Here is an 18789-nt window from a genome sequence, read left to right as displayed (position 1 = left end):
TTCCCTCTGGTCAGGTTATAGTGTGACTGGCTCCCTCTGGTCAGGTTATGTTGATGACTGGCTCCCTCTAGTCATTTGTGTGTCTTATTTTATTTAATCAAACAGCGTGCTTAAAGCATCAGACAAGTTCAGAACATATAGATTTTATAAAAACACATTGGGCGATTGGTAGAAATTACAGATGACTCTTGGTTGACCAAGATGTATTTTAGTTGGGGACAGCACTAGGACATGATTTTGGGGCTCCCGAGTGTAGCAGCGGACACTGCATCTCAGTGCTTGAGGCGCCACTACAGACACCCTGGTTCAAATCCAGGCTGTATCACAACCGGCCGTGATTGGGAGTCTCATAGGGCGGCGCACAATTGGCCCAGCGTCGTCCGGGGTAGGCAGTCATTGTAAATAAGAATTTGTTCTTAACTGAGCTGCCTAGTTAAATAAAGGTTAAATTTAAATACATTAAAAAATTATAGTTTTTCATGACAAACCATTTTTTACAAATCCGTCATGGCACCAACTTTCAGAAGGGTTTAAAACAAAGGTTTCAAACCAATTCATGAATGTAATTGAATCTAGGTATGTCTTACCTTTAATGTAATGGCATGAAAAAAATTGGCTGAATATTATACAATGACTTATCAACAGCTCTAATAATTTGCCCCCACAGGAAATCTTCACTGGCAATTATAGAATATTATACAGCCTCAAAATCTGTTTAAAACGATAATTTTGACCTTATGGATGGCCAGTCGTTGTATTCATAGTGTAGTGAATTCAGGGGGTAGCCCTGAGCTGAACTCAAACCTGGGTCCAGCGACTGTCAAGCCAACACCTTGTAACTGTTACGCCAAGATTTCTGAACTTCTTGACGAGGGCGCTAGGTGTTGGGTTACGGTTGCTACAATAGCTTTCTCTATGAATTTGAGAGCGGTTACACTTCTCCTTCCCCCATCCCTCAGCTGTTAAAAAAAACACACAACCCAGTCATTACACCACTGTTTTGGTAATAAGATGATCATGGGGTTGGAGAAATGTAACTACTTTCAAAATTCATAGACAGACCTATGGATGCAAAGACTGACCATCCATGATATCAGCATTATAGTTTTAACCATGTTGAGGCTGTTGAGGCTGTTGACAGTGTTGATCTACATTGTTTCTAAACATTAGAGTAAAAAACGCTTATTTGGGGTACTGATGGGGTACAACAGTTGAACTAAGCTCATGAGGCATGTGTTATATTCTTCAAGAATCAATGGCTATAAATAAATAATTTGAAAGTCACAATATGGATGTAGCAATTGCAGATTTCTGCTTTAACACCACACATCAGTTCAACAACTGCAGAGTTTGTGCCTCTGTTTTTAAGACAGTACTTACTAGTGTTAATCAGGGAACGGTTTCTCAAAACCATCCATTGGATGCCTTAAGATGTGTTTGGGAAACCGTGCCCAGATATCCAGTTTCGTCCTCCTCCTTTTTCGATGTAACAGTCATCTCCTCCTCTTTCACTCCATAAACTGCATCCTCCTCTCCTTTTACTGTAACATCCTCCTCCTCTTTCACTCTGAACGCGTCTTTTTCTTCTTCCACAGTAACGGCCTCACTCTCTACTTCTTGTTTTACTGTGATATCCTTCTCTTCGTCCTCCTCTTTCACAAGAGCTTCTTTCTCCGTCCAGCAGATCTCCTCTTCTTTAGCAGGAGGAGAGTAGCTTAGTGAGCTCATGGTCGGAGATGTTAGCTAGCTAAGCTAATGCTAACTTAACCCGTCCGCTAGCTGACTAATAACAACACCGTAAATATAAAATTACATCGGATAACTAACTAGATGACAGAAGTGGGTTTAAAACACAGTGGCTAATATACACTAAAGCATCTAAAGAGCTTTATTGGTTCGTCTATTTTGGCTAGCAAGCTACCGAGGTGGCTGACTAACTGTTGCTGCTGTTGAAAGAAACGTTCCGTCCACTAGATTATACGTCACACTAGCAGCATTGCCTTAGTCTCACACCGTCATCTGCTGACTGGAGTGGGTAACACAGTTGAGTAAAATGTTTATTTTATTTTCATATGCCGCTATGCCTAAAATATTAATTAGCCCCCCCTAAATAAATCAATATACTTTAATGAACTACTAAAATAGTGATTTTGTCAGACAGCAGCTCTACACTTTATTGACTGACTGATCCATTCATCCTTCCATCCCTCCTCAGCCTTCCTCTCCTCTGAAGACCCAGTGAGGGTGGAGCTCAGTCAGAGAGCTGTTGAGGGACTGGTTAGGAAGAACACTTCTAAAGCCAGAGAGGTGAGAGGTCACATATGGTTTAGATGGTAAATATTTATGTCCCCTTAGCGGTTCATCACGTCAGCAAAAGGGAATATGTTCCATCATCTATGTTTATTTACATTAGTGCAAATTGTCCACTGATATTGGTGCAATTTCTCACCCCTTGTGGCTGTATGAAAGTTAATTTCCACTCAGGCACACACAGGAAAATCGTGCAGTCAAAATATCAATCAATCAATTTTATTTTATATAGCCCTTCGTACATCAGCTAATATCTCGAAGTGCTGTACAGACACCCAGCCTAAAACCCCAAACAGCTAGTAATGCAGGTGTAGAAGCACGGTGGCTAGGAAAAACTCCTAGAAAGGCCAAAACCTAGGAAGAAACCTAGAGAGGAACCAGGCTATGAGGGGTGGCCAGTCCTCTTCTGGCTGTGCCGGGTGGAGATTATAACAGAACTATGCCAAGATGTTCAAAAATGTTCATAAGTGACAAGCATGGTCAAATAATAATCATGAATAATTTTCAGTTGGCTTTCATAGCCGATCATCAAGAGTTGAAAAACAACAGGTCTGGGACAGGTAGCGGTTCCATAACCGCAGGCAGAACAGCTGAAACTGGAATAGCAGCAAGGCCAGGCGGACTGGGACAGCAAGGAGTCACCACGGGCGGCAGTCCCGACGCATGTCCTAGGGCCCAGGTCCTCCGAGAGAAAGAAAGAGAGAAGGAGAAAATTAGAGAGAGCCAGATTTTCAAAATTTCCATAAATGACAAGCATGGTCAAATAATAATCAGGAATAGATCTCATTGGCTTTTCATAGCCGATCATTAAGAGTTGAAAACAGCAGTTCTGGGACAGGTAGGGGTCCATAACCGCAGGCAGAACAGTTGAAACTGGAATAGCAGCAAGGCCAGGCGGACTGGGGACAGCAAGGAGTCACCACGGCCGGTAGTCCCGACGTATGGTCCTAGGGCTCAGGTCCTCCGAGAGAAAGAAAGAGAGAAGGAGAAAATAAGGAAAGCCAAGATTTTCAAAATGTTCATAATGACAAGCATGGTCAAATAAAATCAGGAATAAATCTCAGTTGGCTTTTCATAGCCGATCATTAAGAGTTGAAAACAGCAGGTCTGGGACAGGTAGGGGTTCCGTAACCACAGGCAGAACAGTTGAAACTGGAAATAGCAGCAAGGCCAGGCGGACTGGGGACAGCAAGGTGTCATCATGCCCGGTAGTCCTGACGTATGGTCCTAGGCTCAGGTTCTCAGAGAGAAAGAGAGAACGAGAGAATTAGAGAGAGCATACTTAAAATTCACACAGGACACTGGATAAGACAGGAGAAGTACTCCAGGTAACCAACTGACCCTAGCCCCGACCGAACAAACTACTGCAGCATAAATACTGGAGGCTGGAGACAGGAGCGGTCAGGAGACACTGTGGCCCCATCCGAAGAAAACCCCCGACAGGGCCAAATAGGAAGGATATAACCCACCCACTTTGCCAAAGCACAGCCCCCGCACCAAGACGGGATACCTCAACCCCAACTTACAATCCTGAGCAGGCCGAGTATAGCCCACAAAGGTCTCCACCACAGCACAAACCAAGGGGGGGCGCCAACCAGACAGGAAGATCACGTCAGTAACTCAACCCACTCAAGTGACGCACCCCTCCTAGGGACGGCATGAAAGAGCACCAGCAAGCCAGTGACTCAGCCCCTGTAACAGGGTTAGAGGCAGAGAATCCAGTGGAGAGAGGGGAACCGGCCTGGCAGAGACAGCAAGGGCGGTTCGTTGCTCCAGAGCCTTTCCGTTCACCTTCACACTCCTGGGCCAGGCTACATCAATCATATCTATGACTAGAAGATAGTCTTCAGTAAAGACTTAAAGGTTGAGACCGAGTCTGCGTCTCTCACATGGGTAGGACGACTGTTCCATAAAAATGGAGATCTATAGGAGAAAGCCCTGCCTCCCGCTGTTTGCTTAGAAATTCTAGGGACAATTAGGAGGCCTGCGTGTGACCGTAGCGTACGTATTGGTATGTACGGCAGGACCAACTCGGAAGATAGGTAGGAGCAAGCCCATGTAACGCTTTATAGGTTAACAGTAAAACCTTGAAATCAGGCCTGCTTAACAGAAGCCGTGTAGGGAAGCTAGCACGGAGTATATGATCAAATTTCTTGGTTCTAGTCAGGATTCTAGCAGCCGTATTTAGCACTAACTGAAGTTTATTTAGTGCTTTTCCGGCGTAGCGTGAGCATGCAGTAGTCTAACCTAGAAGTAACAAATGCATGGATTAATTTTTCTACTCATTTTTGGACAGAAAATTTCTGATTTTAGCAATGTTACGTAGATGGAAAAAAGCTGTCTTGAAACAGTCGATATGTTCGTCAAAAGGAAGATCAGGGTCAAGAGTAACGCCGAGGTCCTTCACAGTTTTATTTGAGACGACTTATACAACCATCAGATGATTGTCAGATTTAACAGAAGATCTCTTGTTTCTTGGGACCTAGAACAAGCATCTCTGTTTTGTCCGAGTTTAAAGTAGAAAGTTTTCAGCCATCCACTTCCTTATGTCTGAAACACAGGCTTCAGCGAGGGCAATTTTGGGGCTCACCATGTTTCTTGAAATGTACAGTGTGTGTCATCCGCATAGCAGTGAAAGTTAACATTTGTTTTCGAATAACATCCCAAGAGGTAAAATATGTGAAAACAATAGTGGTCCTAAAACGGAACCTTGAGGAACACCGAAATGTACAGTTGATTTGTCAGAGGACAGACCATTCACAGAGACAAACTGATATCTTTCCGAAGGTAAGATCTAAACCAGGCCAGAACTTGTCCGTGTAGACCAATTTGGGTTTCCAGTCTCTCCAAAAGAATGTGGTGATCGATGGTGTCAAAGGCAGCACTAAGGTCTAGTAGCACGAGGACAGATGCAGAGCCTCGGTCTGACGCCATTAAAAGGTCATTTACCACCTTCACAAGCAGTCTCAGTGCTATGATGGGGTCTAAAACCAGACTGAAGCATTTCGTATACATTATTTGTCTTCAGAAAGGCAGTGAGTTGCTGCGCAACAGCTTTTTCTAAAATCTTTGAGAGGAATGAAGATTCGATATAGGCCGATAGTTTTTTATATTTTCCGGGTCAAGGTTTGGCTTTTTCAAGAGAGGCTTTATCACTGCCACTTTTAGTGAGTTTGGTACACATCCGGTGGATAGAGAGCTGTTTATTATGTTCAACATAGGAGGGCCAAGCACAGGAAGCAGCTCCTTCAGCAGTTTAGTAGGAATAGGATCCAGTATGCAGCTTGAAGGTTTAGAGGCCATGATTATTTTCATCATTGTGTCAAGAGATATAGTACTAAAACACTTAAGTGTCTCTCCCGATCCAGGCCCTCGCAGAGCTGTGCAGATCCAGGACAGCTAAGCCCTGGAGGAATACGCAGATTCAAGAGGAGTCCGTAATTTGCTTTCTAATGGTCATGATCTTTTCCTACAAGAAAGTTCATGAATTTATTACTGCTGAAGTGAAAGCATCCTCTCTTGGGGAATGCTGCTTTTTAGTTAGTTTCGCAACAGTATCAAAAAGAAATTTGGGATTGTTCTTATTCCTCGATTAAGTTGGAAAAGTAGGATGAGCGAGCAGCAGTGAGGGCTCTTCGGTACTGCACAGTACTGTCTTTCCAAGCTAGTCGGAAGACTTCCAGTTGGTGTGTGGCGCCATTTCCGTTCCAATTTCCTGGAAGCTTGCTTCAAAGCTCGGTATTTTCTGTATACCAGGAGCTAATTTCTTATGACAAATGTTTTTCGTTTTTAGGGGTGCAACTGCATCTAGGGTATTGCGCAAGGTTAAATTGAGTTCCTGCATTAGGTGGTTAACTGATTTTTGTCCTCTGACGTCCTTGGGTAGGCAGAAGGGTCTGGGGGCATCAAGGAATTTTTGTGTTGTCTGAGAATTTATAGCACGACTTTTGATGCTCCTTGGTTGGGGTCTGAGCAGATTATTGTTGCGATTGCAAACGTAATAAAGGTGGTCCGATAGTCCAGGATTATGTGGAAAACATTAAGATCTACAACATTTATTCCATGGGACAAAACTAGGTCCAGAGTATGCTGTGGCAGTGAGTAGGTCAGAGACTGTTGGACAAAACCCACTGAGTCGATAATGGCTCCGAAAGACTTTTGGAGTGGGTCTGTGGACTTCTCCATGTGAATATTAAATCACAAAAATTAGAATATGATCTGCTATGACTACAAGGTCTGATAGGAATTCAGGAAACTCAGAGAGGAACGCTGTATATGGCCCAGGAGGCCTGTAAACAGTAGCTATAAAAAGTGATTGAGTAGGCTGCATAGATTTCATGACTAGAAGCTCAAAAGACGAAAACGCCATTTTTTTTTTGGTAAATTGAAATTTGCTATCGTAAATGTTAGCAACACCTCCGCCTTTGCGGGATGCACGGGGGATATGGTCACTAGTGTAACCAGGAGGTGAGGCTCATTTAACACAGTAAATTCATCAGGCTTAAGCCATGTTTCAGTCAGGCCAATCACATCAAGATTATGATCAGTGATTAGTTCATTGACTATGACTGCCTTTGAAGTGAGGGATCTAACATTAAGTAACCCTATTTGAGAATGTGAGGTATCACGATCTCTTTCAATGATGGCAGGAATGGAGGAGGTTTTATCCTAATAAGATTGCTAAGGCGAACACCGCCTGATTTTAGTTTTGCCCAACCTAGGTCGAGGCACAGACACAGTCTCAATGGGTATGGCTGAGCTGGCTACACTGACTGTGCTATTGGCAGACTCCACTAAGCTGGCAGGTTGGCTAACAGCCTGCTGCCTGGCCTGCACCCTATTTCATTGTGGGGCTAGAGGAGTTAGAGCCCTGTCTATGTTGGTAGATAAGATGAGAGCACCCCTCCAGCTAGGATGGAGTCCGTCACTCCTCAGCAGGTCAGGCTTGGTCCTGTTTGTGGGTGAGTCCCAGAAAGAGGCCAATTATCTACAAATTCTATCTTTTGGGAGGGGCAGAAAACAGTTTTCAACCAGCGATTGAGTGCTGAGACTCTGCTTAGAGCTCGTCACTCCCCCTAACTGGGAGGGGCCAGAGACAATTACTCGATGCCGACACATCTTTCTAGCTGATTTACACGCTGAAGCTATGTTGCACTTGGTGACTCTGACGTGTTTCATCCAACATCGTTGGTGCCGACGTGGATAACAATATCTCTATACCTCTACACTCGCCAGATTTGACTTTAGCCAGCACATCTTTAGATTAGCCTTAACGTCGGTAGCCCTGCCCCTGGTAAACAGTGTATGATCGCTGGGTGATTCGCTTTAAGTCTAATACTGCGGGTAATGGAATCGCCAATGACTAGGTTTTCAATTTGTCAGAGCTAATGGTGGGAGCCTTCGGCGTCTCAGACCCCGTAACGGGAGGAGTGAGACAAGAGAAGACTCAGACTCAGACTCCGACTCGCTACATAATGGGGAGAACCGGTTGAAAGTTTCTGTCGGCTGAATAAGCGACACCGGTTGAGCATTCCTACAGCGTTTCCCTCCAGAAGCATGACAAAAGTTGTCCGGCTGCGGGGACTGTGCGGGGGGATTTATACTACTATCTGTACTTACTGGTGGCACAGACGCTGTTTCTTCCTTTCCTACACTGAAATTACCCTTGCCTAACGATTGCGTCTGAAGCTGGGCTTGTAGCACAGCTATTCTCGCCGTAAGGCGATCGTTCTCCTGTATATTATGAGTACAGCGACTGCAATTAGAAGACATCATGTTTATGTTACTACTTAGCTTCGGCTGTTGAAGGTGTTGACGAACCATGTCCAGATAAAACGTCCGGAGTGAAAAAGTTGAATGAGGGAAAAAAGTTGCGATGGAAAAAAAAAAAAAACTAAAAATATAAACGGTAATTAAAAACAAAAACAAAACAAAAAAAAACGTAAAGTTGGCAGCTAGCAAAGTAAAGTTGGCAGCAAAACGCACAGCAACAAAACGCACAGCAACACGTCTGCAGATTCAACAGGAAGTGACGCAACCTTAATGACGCACAGATGGCTGTGATGGCTGATGACCGGGGAAAGACGACTGATAGCCTTGAATGAACCCAGACTCTCTCTCTCTCTCTCTCTCTCTCTCGCTCCCACTCTCTCTCACTCAATCTGATCCATGGCAACGCACTGGCTAAACGCAAATATTGTCGACTGCTCACCCTTGAGACAATCAGCAACCAAGTTGTCCTTATCACGGACATGTCTGGTTTCAAGAGGAAACTCCGGCAATATCTGTAGTAACTTTCCACCTCAGCTTCTCTCTCTTTTCAGGGTTCACTCGATAGGCATGTTGTTGGATCGGGGTCCAGTCCCCAATGTCATGCTCTAGTACATTTGGGTTGGCACATTGAGAATGATCCCTGATATTCTAAAAGCAGGATAACAATGTCAATATAATTGTACCAAAAAATGGTCAGTTGGTTGCATAAATCATTGATTACTAAATGTTACATTAATTGTAAATATGAAATATAAAACCAAATGTACACCCCTTTGTTAATTTGTATTGGCAATAATTAACTTAATGGTGAGGCATGGAATAATAAAACATGTATCTTTTGTCAGGCTGAATGTTTGAAATATGAGGTGATTTGAGTCATGCTTCTGCACGTCCTGTTAAAACTAACAGCTCAAAAACCACACGGAATCTGGGAATGTGTACATCACTGGTTAGAGGACAATTTGTAGAAAACAGCTAGCTACATTTTGATTCAAGTGTAACGTAACCCTTTTTTGTTAGTCACTTTTTGTTAAATCTCTTAAATAGTACTCTTCTGTTTCAGAGCCTGGATTTTGCCTCTGAGGCTAATATCCATATTATGTTGAAATCAATTGATAAAGGGGCAAACAATTAGGGTTCTACATTGTGACATTATTAAAATACTCCTACTACAATATTAAAACATTCCATTTTGTGACATTAATTCATTAATTTCATGTATGCATTTTCTGATATTTGATCAGAGATCTTTTATCAGATTATCCCTGGTCACAGCTATAATATTTCTCTCCTGTGTGTGTTCTCTGGTGTTTAGTCAGATAGCTATAGCGATCAAAACTCTTCCCACATTGAACACAGATATAAGATTCCTCTCCTGTGTGTATTCTCTGGTGTCGAGTCAGATTGCTAGATGAGGCAAAACCTTTCCCACATTGACCACAGCTATAAGGTTTCCCTCCTGTGTGTATACTCTGGTGTAGAGTCAGATTGCTAGATGAGGCAAAACTTTTCCCACATTGACCACAGCTATAAGATTTCTCTCCTGTGTGTGTTCTCAGGTGTTCTTTTAGTGAACTTGGTATTGAGAAATATAACCCACAATCAGAGCAGCAGTTAGATATCTTCCCTGTGGGTCTCTGCTGGTGTTTCTTGAGGAGTTCTGATCTGGAGAGACTCTTCTCTGCCTCATCAGCATCATGATATTGTTGAGGCTCCCCAGAGGATCCACGATAGTCCCGTGTCTCTCCTGTGTGAATGACAAAGTCAGACAGATGGTTAAAGGGCCACAACAGCAGAAATCCATTGTTCATTTGAGGTAAAAGGTGATGCCCAGAGCGTAATTATTATATTATTATATTGAAATTATTTGACAATTGTCTTAAAATGAGCAGGAATAGTCATATTTTGTCTTGTTTTCACATTAGTAGTAAAATTGATGATTGTAGGTTAGAAATAAGTTAAAGTTGTTGAAATCCTAAGCAGTGTACCAGACGACTTTTAGTCTCCACTATAGGCCCCTTTCTGTGTTTAACAAACACAATTTGATTGCAGAAACACCGCCCTGCTAATGAGGAAACCGATAGTTATGGACATAGTATATCTGCCTGGAGCAAAAATGTTGAGCAAAGATTTTAGTTTTTCACAATGTATTCTGAATGTGATTGGGGGAAACCTCAGGGGAGTAACCTCCATTTCCAGGTTGCTTATGAGTGTATTTGACACTACTTTGGATTATAATTGTAAGGCTCGTTTCAATGTCCTGCTTAAAATAATGTTTGCTACAGTATTAAGAATTGTGTAATTATTGAAGAACCCCATTAATCCATTTGGGTGCTGTCAAAAAAGTTACGATTTTTTCCCCCACCTTTATTTAACCAGGTGGCCAGTTGAGAACAAGTTCTCATTTACAACTGCGACCTGGCCAAGATAAAGCAAAGCAGTGCGACAAAAACAACACAGAGTTACATGTGGGATAAACAAAAGTACAGTCAATAACACAATAGAAAAATCTATATACAGTGTGTGCAAATGGAGTAAGGAGGAAGGAAAGGCAATAAATAGGCCATAGTAGTGAAGTAATTACAATTTAGCAAATTAACACTGGAGTGATAGATGTGCAGATGATGATGTGCAAAAAAAGTAAATAAAAACATGGGGATGAGGTAGGCAGTTGGATGGGCTATTTACAGATGGGCTGTGTACAGCTGCAGCGATCGGAAAGCTGCTCAGATAGCTGATGCTTAAAGTTAGTGAGGGAGATATAAGTCTCCAACTTCAGCAATTTTTGCAATTCGTTCCAGTCATTGGCAGCAGAGAGCTGGAAGGAAAGGTGGCCAAAGGAGGTGCTGGCTTTGGGGATGACCAGTGAGATATACCTCCTGGAGCGAGTGCTATGGGTGGGTGTTGCTATGGTGACCAGTGAGCCAAGTTAAGGGGGCCTAGCAAAGACTTATAGATGACCTGGAGCCAGCGGGTTTGGCGACGAATATGTAGCGAGGGCCAGCCGACGAGAGCATACAGGTCGCAGTGGTGGGTGGTATATGGGGCTTTGGTGACAAAACGGATGGCACTGTGCTAGACTGCATCCAGTTTGCTGAGTAGAGTGTTGGAGGCTATTTTGAAAATGACATCGCCAAAGTCAAGGATCGGCATGATAGTCAGTTTTACGAGGGTAAATTTGGCAGCGTGAGTGAAGGAGGCTTTGTTGCGAAATAGGAAGCCGATTCTAGATTTCATTTTGGGTTGGAGATGCTTAATATGAGTCTGGAAGGAGAGTTTACAGTCTAACCAGACACTTAGAATATGTGGACAACAACAAATAACTAATTCAGAATCGTCCAGAGTAGTGATGCTAGTCAGGCGGCGGGTACAGGCAAGATCGGTTGAAGAGCATGCATTTAATTTTACTAGCGTTTAAGAGCAGTTGGTGACCACAGAAGGAGATTCGTATTGCATTGAATGGCATTGAAGCTTGTTTGGAGGTTTGTTAACACAGTGTCCAAAGAAGGCCCAGATATATACAGAATAGTGTCGTCTGCGTAGAGGTGGATCAAGGAATCACCCGCAGAAAGACCAACGTCGTTGGTATATACAGAGAAAAGAGTCGGTCCGAGAATTGAACCCTGTGATACCCCCATAGAGACTGCCAGAGGTCTGGACAACAGGACCTCTGATTTGACACACTGAACTCTATCTGAGAAGTAGTTGGTGAACCAGGCGAGTCAGTCATTTGAGAAACCAAGGCTGTTGAGTCTGCCGATAAGAATACGGTGATTGACAGAGTCGAAAGCTTTGGCCAGGTCGATGAAGACGGCTGCACAGTACTGTCTTTTATCGATGGCGGTTATGATATCGTTTAGTACCTTGAGCGTGGATGAGGTGCACCCGTGACCAGCTCGGAAACCGGATTGCACAGCGGAGAAGGTACGGTGAGATTCAAAATGGTCAGTGACCTGTTTGTTAACTTGGCTTTTGAATATTTAAGAAAGGCAGGGCATGATGGATATACAGTAGGGAGAACAAGTATTTGATACACTGCCAATTTTGCAGGTTTTCCTACTTACAAAGCATGTAGAGGTCTGTCATTTTTATCATAGGTACACTTCAACTGTGAGAGACGGAATCGAAACAAAAATCCAGAACATCACATTGTATGATTTTTAAGTAATTAATTTGCACTTTATTGCATGACATAAGTATTTGATCACCTACCAACCAGTTAGAATTCCGGCTCTCACAGACCTGTTAGTTTTTCTTTAAGAAGCCCTCCTGTTTCTCCACTCATTACCTGTATTAACTGCACCTGTTTGAACTCGTTACCTGTATAAAAAGACACCTGTCCACACACTCAATCAAACAGACTCCAACCTCTCCACAATGGCCAAGACCAGAGAGCTGTGTAAGGACATCATGGATAAAAATGTAGACCTGCACAAGGCTGGGATGGGCTACAGGACAATAGGCAAGCAGCTTGGTGAGAAGGCAACAACTGTTGGCGCAATTATTAGAAAATGGAAGAAGTTCAAGATGACGGTCAATCACCCTCGGTCTGGGGCTCCATGCAAGATCTCACCTCGTGGGGCATCAATGATCATGAGGAAGGTGAGGGATCAGCCCAGAACTACACGGCAGGACCTGGTCAATGACCTGAAGAGAGCTGGGACCACAGTCCTCAAAGAAAACCATTAGTAACACACTACGCCGTCATGGATTAAAATCCTGCAGCGCACGCAAGGTCCCCCTACTCAAGCCAGCACATGTCCAGGCCCGTCTGAAGTTTGCCAATGACCATCTGGATGATCCAGAGGAGGAATGGGAGAAGGTCATGTGGTCTGATGAGACAAAAATAGAGCTTTTTGGTCTAAACTCCACTCGCCGTGTTTGGAGGAAGAAGAAGGATGAGTACAACCCCAAGAACACCATCCCAACCGTGAGCATGAGGTGGAAAACATCATTCTTTGGGATGCTTTTCTGCAAAGGGGACAGGACAACTGCACCGTATTGAGGGGAGGATGGATGGCCATGTATTGCGAGATCTTGGCCAACAACACCCTTCCCTCAGTAAGAGCATTGAAGATGGTCGTGGCTGGGTCTTCCAGCATGACAACGACCCGAAACACACAGCCAGGGCAACTAAGGAGTGGCTCCGTAAGATGCATCTCAAGGTCCTGGAGTGGCCTAGCCAGTCTCCAGACCTGAACCAAATAGAAAATCTTTGGAGGGAGCTGAAAGTCTGTATTGCCCAGCGACAGCCCTGAAACCTGAAGGATCTGGAGGTCTGTATGGAGGAGTGGGCCAAAATCCCTGCTGTGTGTAAACCTGGTCAAGAACTACAGGAAACAAATTATCTCTGTAATTGCAAACAAAGGTTTCTGTACCAAATATTAAGTTCTGATGTATCAAAAACTTATGTCATGCAATAAAATGCAAATGAATTACTTAAAAATCATACAATGTGATTTTCTGGATTTTTGGTATACCTATGATAAAAATTACAGACCTCTACATGCTTTGTAAGTAGGAAAACCTGCAAAATCGGCAGTGTATAAAATACTTGTTCTCCCCACTGTATATATAGTGTTTTATGACAAACCGTTTTTTACAATTCCGTCAAGACACCACCTTAGACTTTACCGTGAAATGCTTTACTTACAAGCCCTTAACCAACAGCGCAGTTCAAGAAGAAGAAAATGTTTACCAAGTAGACTAAAATAAAAAGTAATAATAAAAAGTAACACAATGCGAATAACAATAACGAGGCTATATACAGGGGACACCGGTACCGAGTCAGTGTGGAGGTTATATACAGGGGGCACCGGTACCGACTCAGTGTGCGGGGGTACAGGCTAGTTGAGGTAATCTGTACATGAAGGTGGGGGCATAGTGACTATGCATAGGTAACAAACCACCAGCGAGTAGCAGCAGTGCACAAAAAGGAGGGGGGTGGGTCAATTTATATTGTCCGGTGGCGATTTTATGAATTGTTCAGCAGTCTTATGGCTTGGGGGTAGAAGCTGTTGAGTAGGCTTTGGGTCCTAGACTTGGCACTCCGGTACCGCTTGCCGTGCGGTAGCAGAGAAAACAGTCTATGACTAGGGTGACTGGAGTCTCTGACAATTTTGTGGGCTTTCCTCTGATACTGCCCATTAAATAGGTCCTGGATGGTAGGAAGCTTGGCCACAGTTATGTACTGGGCCGTTCGCACTACCCTCTGTAGCGCCTTACGTTCAGATGCCGAGCAGTTGCCATACCAGGCGGTGATGCAACCGGTCAGGATGCTCTTGATGGTGCAGCTGTATTACCTTTTGAGGATCTGGGGACCCATGCCAAATCTTTTCAGTCTCCTGAGGGGGAAAAGGTTTTGTTGTGCCCTCTTCATGACTGTCTTGGTATACACCCACGTGGGTGATTAAAATATGAACTGAGGTCCACACTCCAGTCCAGTTGATGGTGGTAATACACCTTAAAGTTGGTTGCCAACCGCCATATAAAGTCCAAATAAGAAAAAGAAGCCTGACGGAAGGAGAAATGACGAGAAACTAATTTGGTTAACCTTTTGGGGCATCGCGACTGGTTACCTATTTTGATGTGATATGAAAGTATTGTGTGAAATTATTTTGATGTGATATGAAATTACAGCAATTTATCTTTCTAGAAACGTATCGCAATTGAGAATCGATTCACATTTAGGTGGATTATTTGACTATACCTGCCAGAGCCAGTCTACCTCTGAAAATAACATACAGTCCTTGAACCTTGAGGAGTAACGGGGGCAGCAATCAGCAGTAGAAACAATAACAAAGCGTACTCCCTGCCCGTTTTGGTAAAAAGTTGAGGGATGGGGCTGGAGAAATGCAACCATCCATGACATCAACATTCTAGTTTTAACCATGTTTTGAGGATATACAGTGTTTGTTTATATTTACTGACAAACATTGGAGTAAAAAAAAGCTTACATTTTGGGATCTGATGGGGTACGACAGTTGAACTAAGCTCATGAGGCATTTATAAGTGAATTCTTTAAGAAACAGATGGGTACATATCATTAATGTGTAAGTCCCAAAATGGATGTAACAACTGCTAATTGCCCCTTTAAGACTACATATTGGGCTAATATAATAGGATATATTGAGGACTACAGTATTTCAGGCATTGTCATTGGATGCATTTGATCAATTGTTAACGTTTTGTTGATGGTCCACTCTTGATGTTCTACACGTTACAGTGTAGCTTCAGCCATTCCTACAGAACAACATTAAAGTGTAGAACCCCTTTACTCCATATTGGTTCAACGACTGCAGAGACGGTACTTACTGGTATTAAACAGATCTCCAACCTCCTCTTCTTCCTCCAATGTGACAGTCATCCCCCCCCCCTCTTTCACTCCAAAAACGGCATCCTCTTTCTCTTCCTCTTCTTTTACTGTAACAGCCTCCTCTTTCACTCTGAACGCCTCTTCCTCTTCTTTCACTGAAACGTCTTTCTCTTCTTCTTTCACGGTAACAACCTCATCCTCTACTTGTTTTTGTATTGTACCATCCTTCTCTGCCTCCTCCTCTTTGACGAGAGTTTCTTTCTTCGTCCAGCAGACCACCTCTTCTTTAGCAGGAGGAGAGTAGCTTAGTGAACTCATGGTCGGAGATGTTAGCATTAGCGACTAGCTTAGTTCTAAGCGAACTTAGCAAACTAGCTAGCTGACAAACAACGTAAATATATAATTAAATGGGACAACAAGTACATACAACATAAGTGTGTTTAAAACACAGCGACTAATATACACCAAACCAGTGTAAAGAGAGTGAATGTTGTAGCTATGTTTGCTAGAAAGCTACCGAGGTGTCTGACTACCTGTTGTTGTTGAAGGAGCGTCCCGTCCACTAGATTATACGTCACACTGGCAGCATCGCCTGAACCTAAAAGACGCACATCGCCGTCTGCTGACTGGAGTGGGCAACGCAGTCGTATAAATAGCTTGAATCTTTCGGCTATGTTGGCTAGCAAGCTACGGAGATGGTTGACGAGCTGTTTATGAAGAACCGTCCACTAGATTATACGTCACGCTAGCAGCATCGCCTGAAAGACGCACATCGCCGTTTGCAGACTGGAGTGGGAAACGCAGTTGATGATCATATTTTATTTTCAGACAAAGATTATTTTAAATGGATTTAATTAAATAATATTATTATATTGATACATACAAAGACCTAAATGTGTTGATTGATTAGTGCGAATATTTGTTTTTTTTACTACAGCACATTTAAGACAGTTTCATTAAGTCAAACTAAATCTAAATAAGTAGCTAACTACGGTAGGTCTATACTGCTCCTACATGGTGTAACAATACATGATGTAGATATATATAATGAACAGACTAGGTCTATACTGCTCCTACATGGTGTAACAATACGTCATGTAGATGTATATAATGAACAGACTAGGTCTATACTGCTCCTACATGGTGTAACAATACATCATGTAGATATATATAATGAACAAACTAGGTCTATACTGCTCCTACATGGTGTAACAATACTTCATGTAGATGTATATAATGAACAGACTAGGTCTATTGATAGAGATTTGTGTCAGTTCAAATCTGGTATCAAGACTAAATGTGATTCAGAGTCACCGAATATACTTTAAGTATTTTAATTAAACTCATGCGATAAATGGTAAATGCAATTTTTGTATATACGGGTTCACTGTATCTCCGCGCAGGGTAGAACAGAGAACTGTGGAATGTACTCATTGTCCAAGTCCCATGGTGCTCTCCTCTGTCCGCATCTGGTTGTTGGGTAGATTAGATCCGTCTTGTGTCTCCGTCGATTCTACACTCAAACAGTTCCTAATATGGTATTGTCCAGTGCTCTACCCTCCCTGGTTGGCTTAGAGATATGCACCCCTCCCCTCTCCAGATTGACCACAGCCTGTATAGCCTGTCCCTCTATGTTGATCCGTCTTTACACACCTACACATCTGTATTGTTTGTGTGTGTGTGTAACAAAACAATATTAATCTTCAAACAATATGGTAGCGGGTTATAGTGCATAAACATAAATCCTAACACTATACTGCTCCTACATGGTGTAACAAAAGTTTGGGGTCACATAGAAATGTCCTTGTTTTTGAAAGAAAATCCATTTTTTTTGTCCATTAAAATAACATCAAATTGATCAGAAATACAGTGTAGACATTGTTAATGTTGTAAATGACTATTGTAGCTGGAAATGGCAGCTTTTTTATGTACAGAGGCCCATTATCAGCAACCATCACTCCTGTGTTCCAATGGCACGTTGTGTTAGCTAATCCAAGATAATCATTTTAAAAGGCTAATTGATTTAGCCAGAGAATGATCACATCGCGTCAGTGGATAGCTAGATCTACTCAGAGTTGTGCATCCGCGCGTGCGCGCCGGGAGCGAGACCTTTTCTTTCTCTCTTCTATTGAAAAGGCTACCGTCCGGTTGAAATAGTATCGATTATTTATTGTAAAAACAACCTGAGGATTGATTATAAAAAACGTTTGACATTTTTCTACGAATTTTACAGATACTATTTGGAAATTTCGTCTGCCCGTCGTGACCGCACGAGCCTGTGGATTACTGAACAAAACGCGCCAACCAAATGGAGGTTTTTGGATATAAAGAGAATCTTTATCGAACAAAACAAACATTTATTGTGTAACTGGGAGTCTCGTGAGTGCAAACATACGAAGATCATCAAAGTTAAGTGATTAATTTTATTGCTTTTCTGACTTTCTTGACCAATCTACTTTGCTGCTAGCTGTTTGTAATGTTCTGTCTGCTGAGAGCTGTCCTCACATAATCGTATGGTTTGCTTTCACTGTAAAGCCTTTTTGAAATCTGACACGCCGGCTGGATTAACAACAAGTTAAACTGTGTTTTGGTGTATTGCACTTGTGATTTCATGAAAATTTTATATTTTTAGTCATTTAATTTGAATTTGGCGCTCTGCAATTCACCGTATGTAGACGAAAATGATCCCGCTAAAGGGATCTGAGCGGCAAGAGGTAGATGCCCTTCGGAAACCCGGCCCAGATATCCAGTTTCCTCCTCTTCTTCCTTCTTCGATGTGACAGTCAACTCCCCCTCCTCCTCTTTCACTCCAAAAACTGCAACCTCCTCTTGTTTCACTGAGACGTCCTCCTCTTTCACTCTGAACGCGTCTTCCTCTTCTTTCACTGTAACGTCTTTCTCTTCTTCTTTCACGGTAACAGCCTCACCCTCTACTTGTTTTTGTATTGAAACAGCATCCTCTTTCTCCTCCTCTTTCATGAGAGCTTCTTTCTCTGTCCAGCAGACCTTCTCTTCTTTAACAGGAGGAGAGTAAGTTAGTGAGCTCATGGTCGGAGATGTTAGCTAGCTAGGCTAATGCTAACTTAACCAGCCCGCTAGCTGACTAAAAACAACAGCACCGTAAATATGAAATTAAATCGGATAACTAACTAGACGACAGAAGTGGGTTTAAAACACAGTGGCTAATATACACTAAAGCGTCTAAAGAGCTTTATTGGTTCGGCTATTTTGGCTAGCAAGCTACCGAGGTGGCTAACTAACTGTTGCTGCTGTTGAAAGAAGCGTTCCGTCCACTAGATTATACGTCACACTAGCAGCATTGCCTTAAATCCCAACATCGCCATCTGCTGACTGGAGTGGGTAACGCAGTTGAGGAAGATGTATATATATTA

The 18789-nt window shown here is 42.8% G+C and overlaps 1 protein-coding gene and 1 long non-coding RNA gene across 3 annotated transcripts; one reads left to right on the top strand and one right to left on the bottom strand.

Moving 5' to 3' along the window:
• Positions 1–8861: 8861 nt before the first annotated feature.
• On the bottom strand, positions 8862–18325 carry LOC139023918 (zinc finger protein 3-like). Of its 2 annotated transcripts, XR_011475140.1 has the most exons (3): positions 18242–18325; positions 15397–15589; positions 8862–9829 (listed from the first exon to the last, which is right to left on the bottom strand). XR_011475140.1 is itself a non-coding variant. In XM_070438125.1 (2 exons), the coding sequence occupies exons 1-2, from the start codon at positions 15731–15733 to the stop codon at positions 9342–9344; spliced, it is 825 nt and encodes a 274-aa protein (XP_070294226.1). In that variant the 5' UTR covers positions 15734–16097; the 3' UTR covers positions 8862–9341. The 2 variants fall into 2 exon arrangements, 1 of the variants encoding a protein (XP_070294226.1); XM_070438125.1 differs by lacking the exon at positions 18242–18325 and having other exon boundaries at positions 15397–16097.
• LOC139023920 (uncharacterized) lies at positions 15530–18585 on the top strand. Its single transcript, XR_011475153.1, has 2 exons — positions 15530–15614; positions 18319–18585. It is a non-coding gene; the product is annotated as an uncharacterized lncRNA (long non-coding RNA).
• The last annotated feature ends 204 nt before the right edge of the window (positions 18586–18789 follow it).

This window comes from Salvelinus sp. IW2-2015, unplaced genomic scaffold (assembly GCF_002910315.2).
Source record: "Salvelinus sp. IW2-2015 unplaced genomic scaffold, ASM291031v2 Un_scaffold467, whole genome shotgun sequence".
NCBI lineage: Eukaryota > Metazoa > Chordata > Actinopteri > Salmoniformes > Salmonidae > Salvelinus > Salvelinus sp. IW2-2015.
Note: the sequence above shows the minus strand (reverse complement) of the source record. Positions and strands in the feature narration are given on the sequence as shown.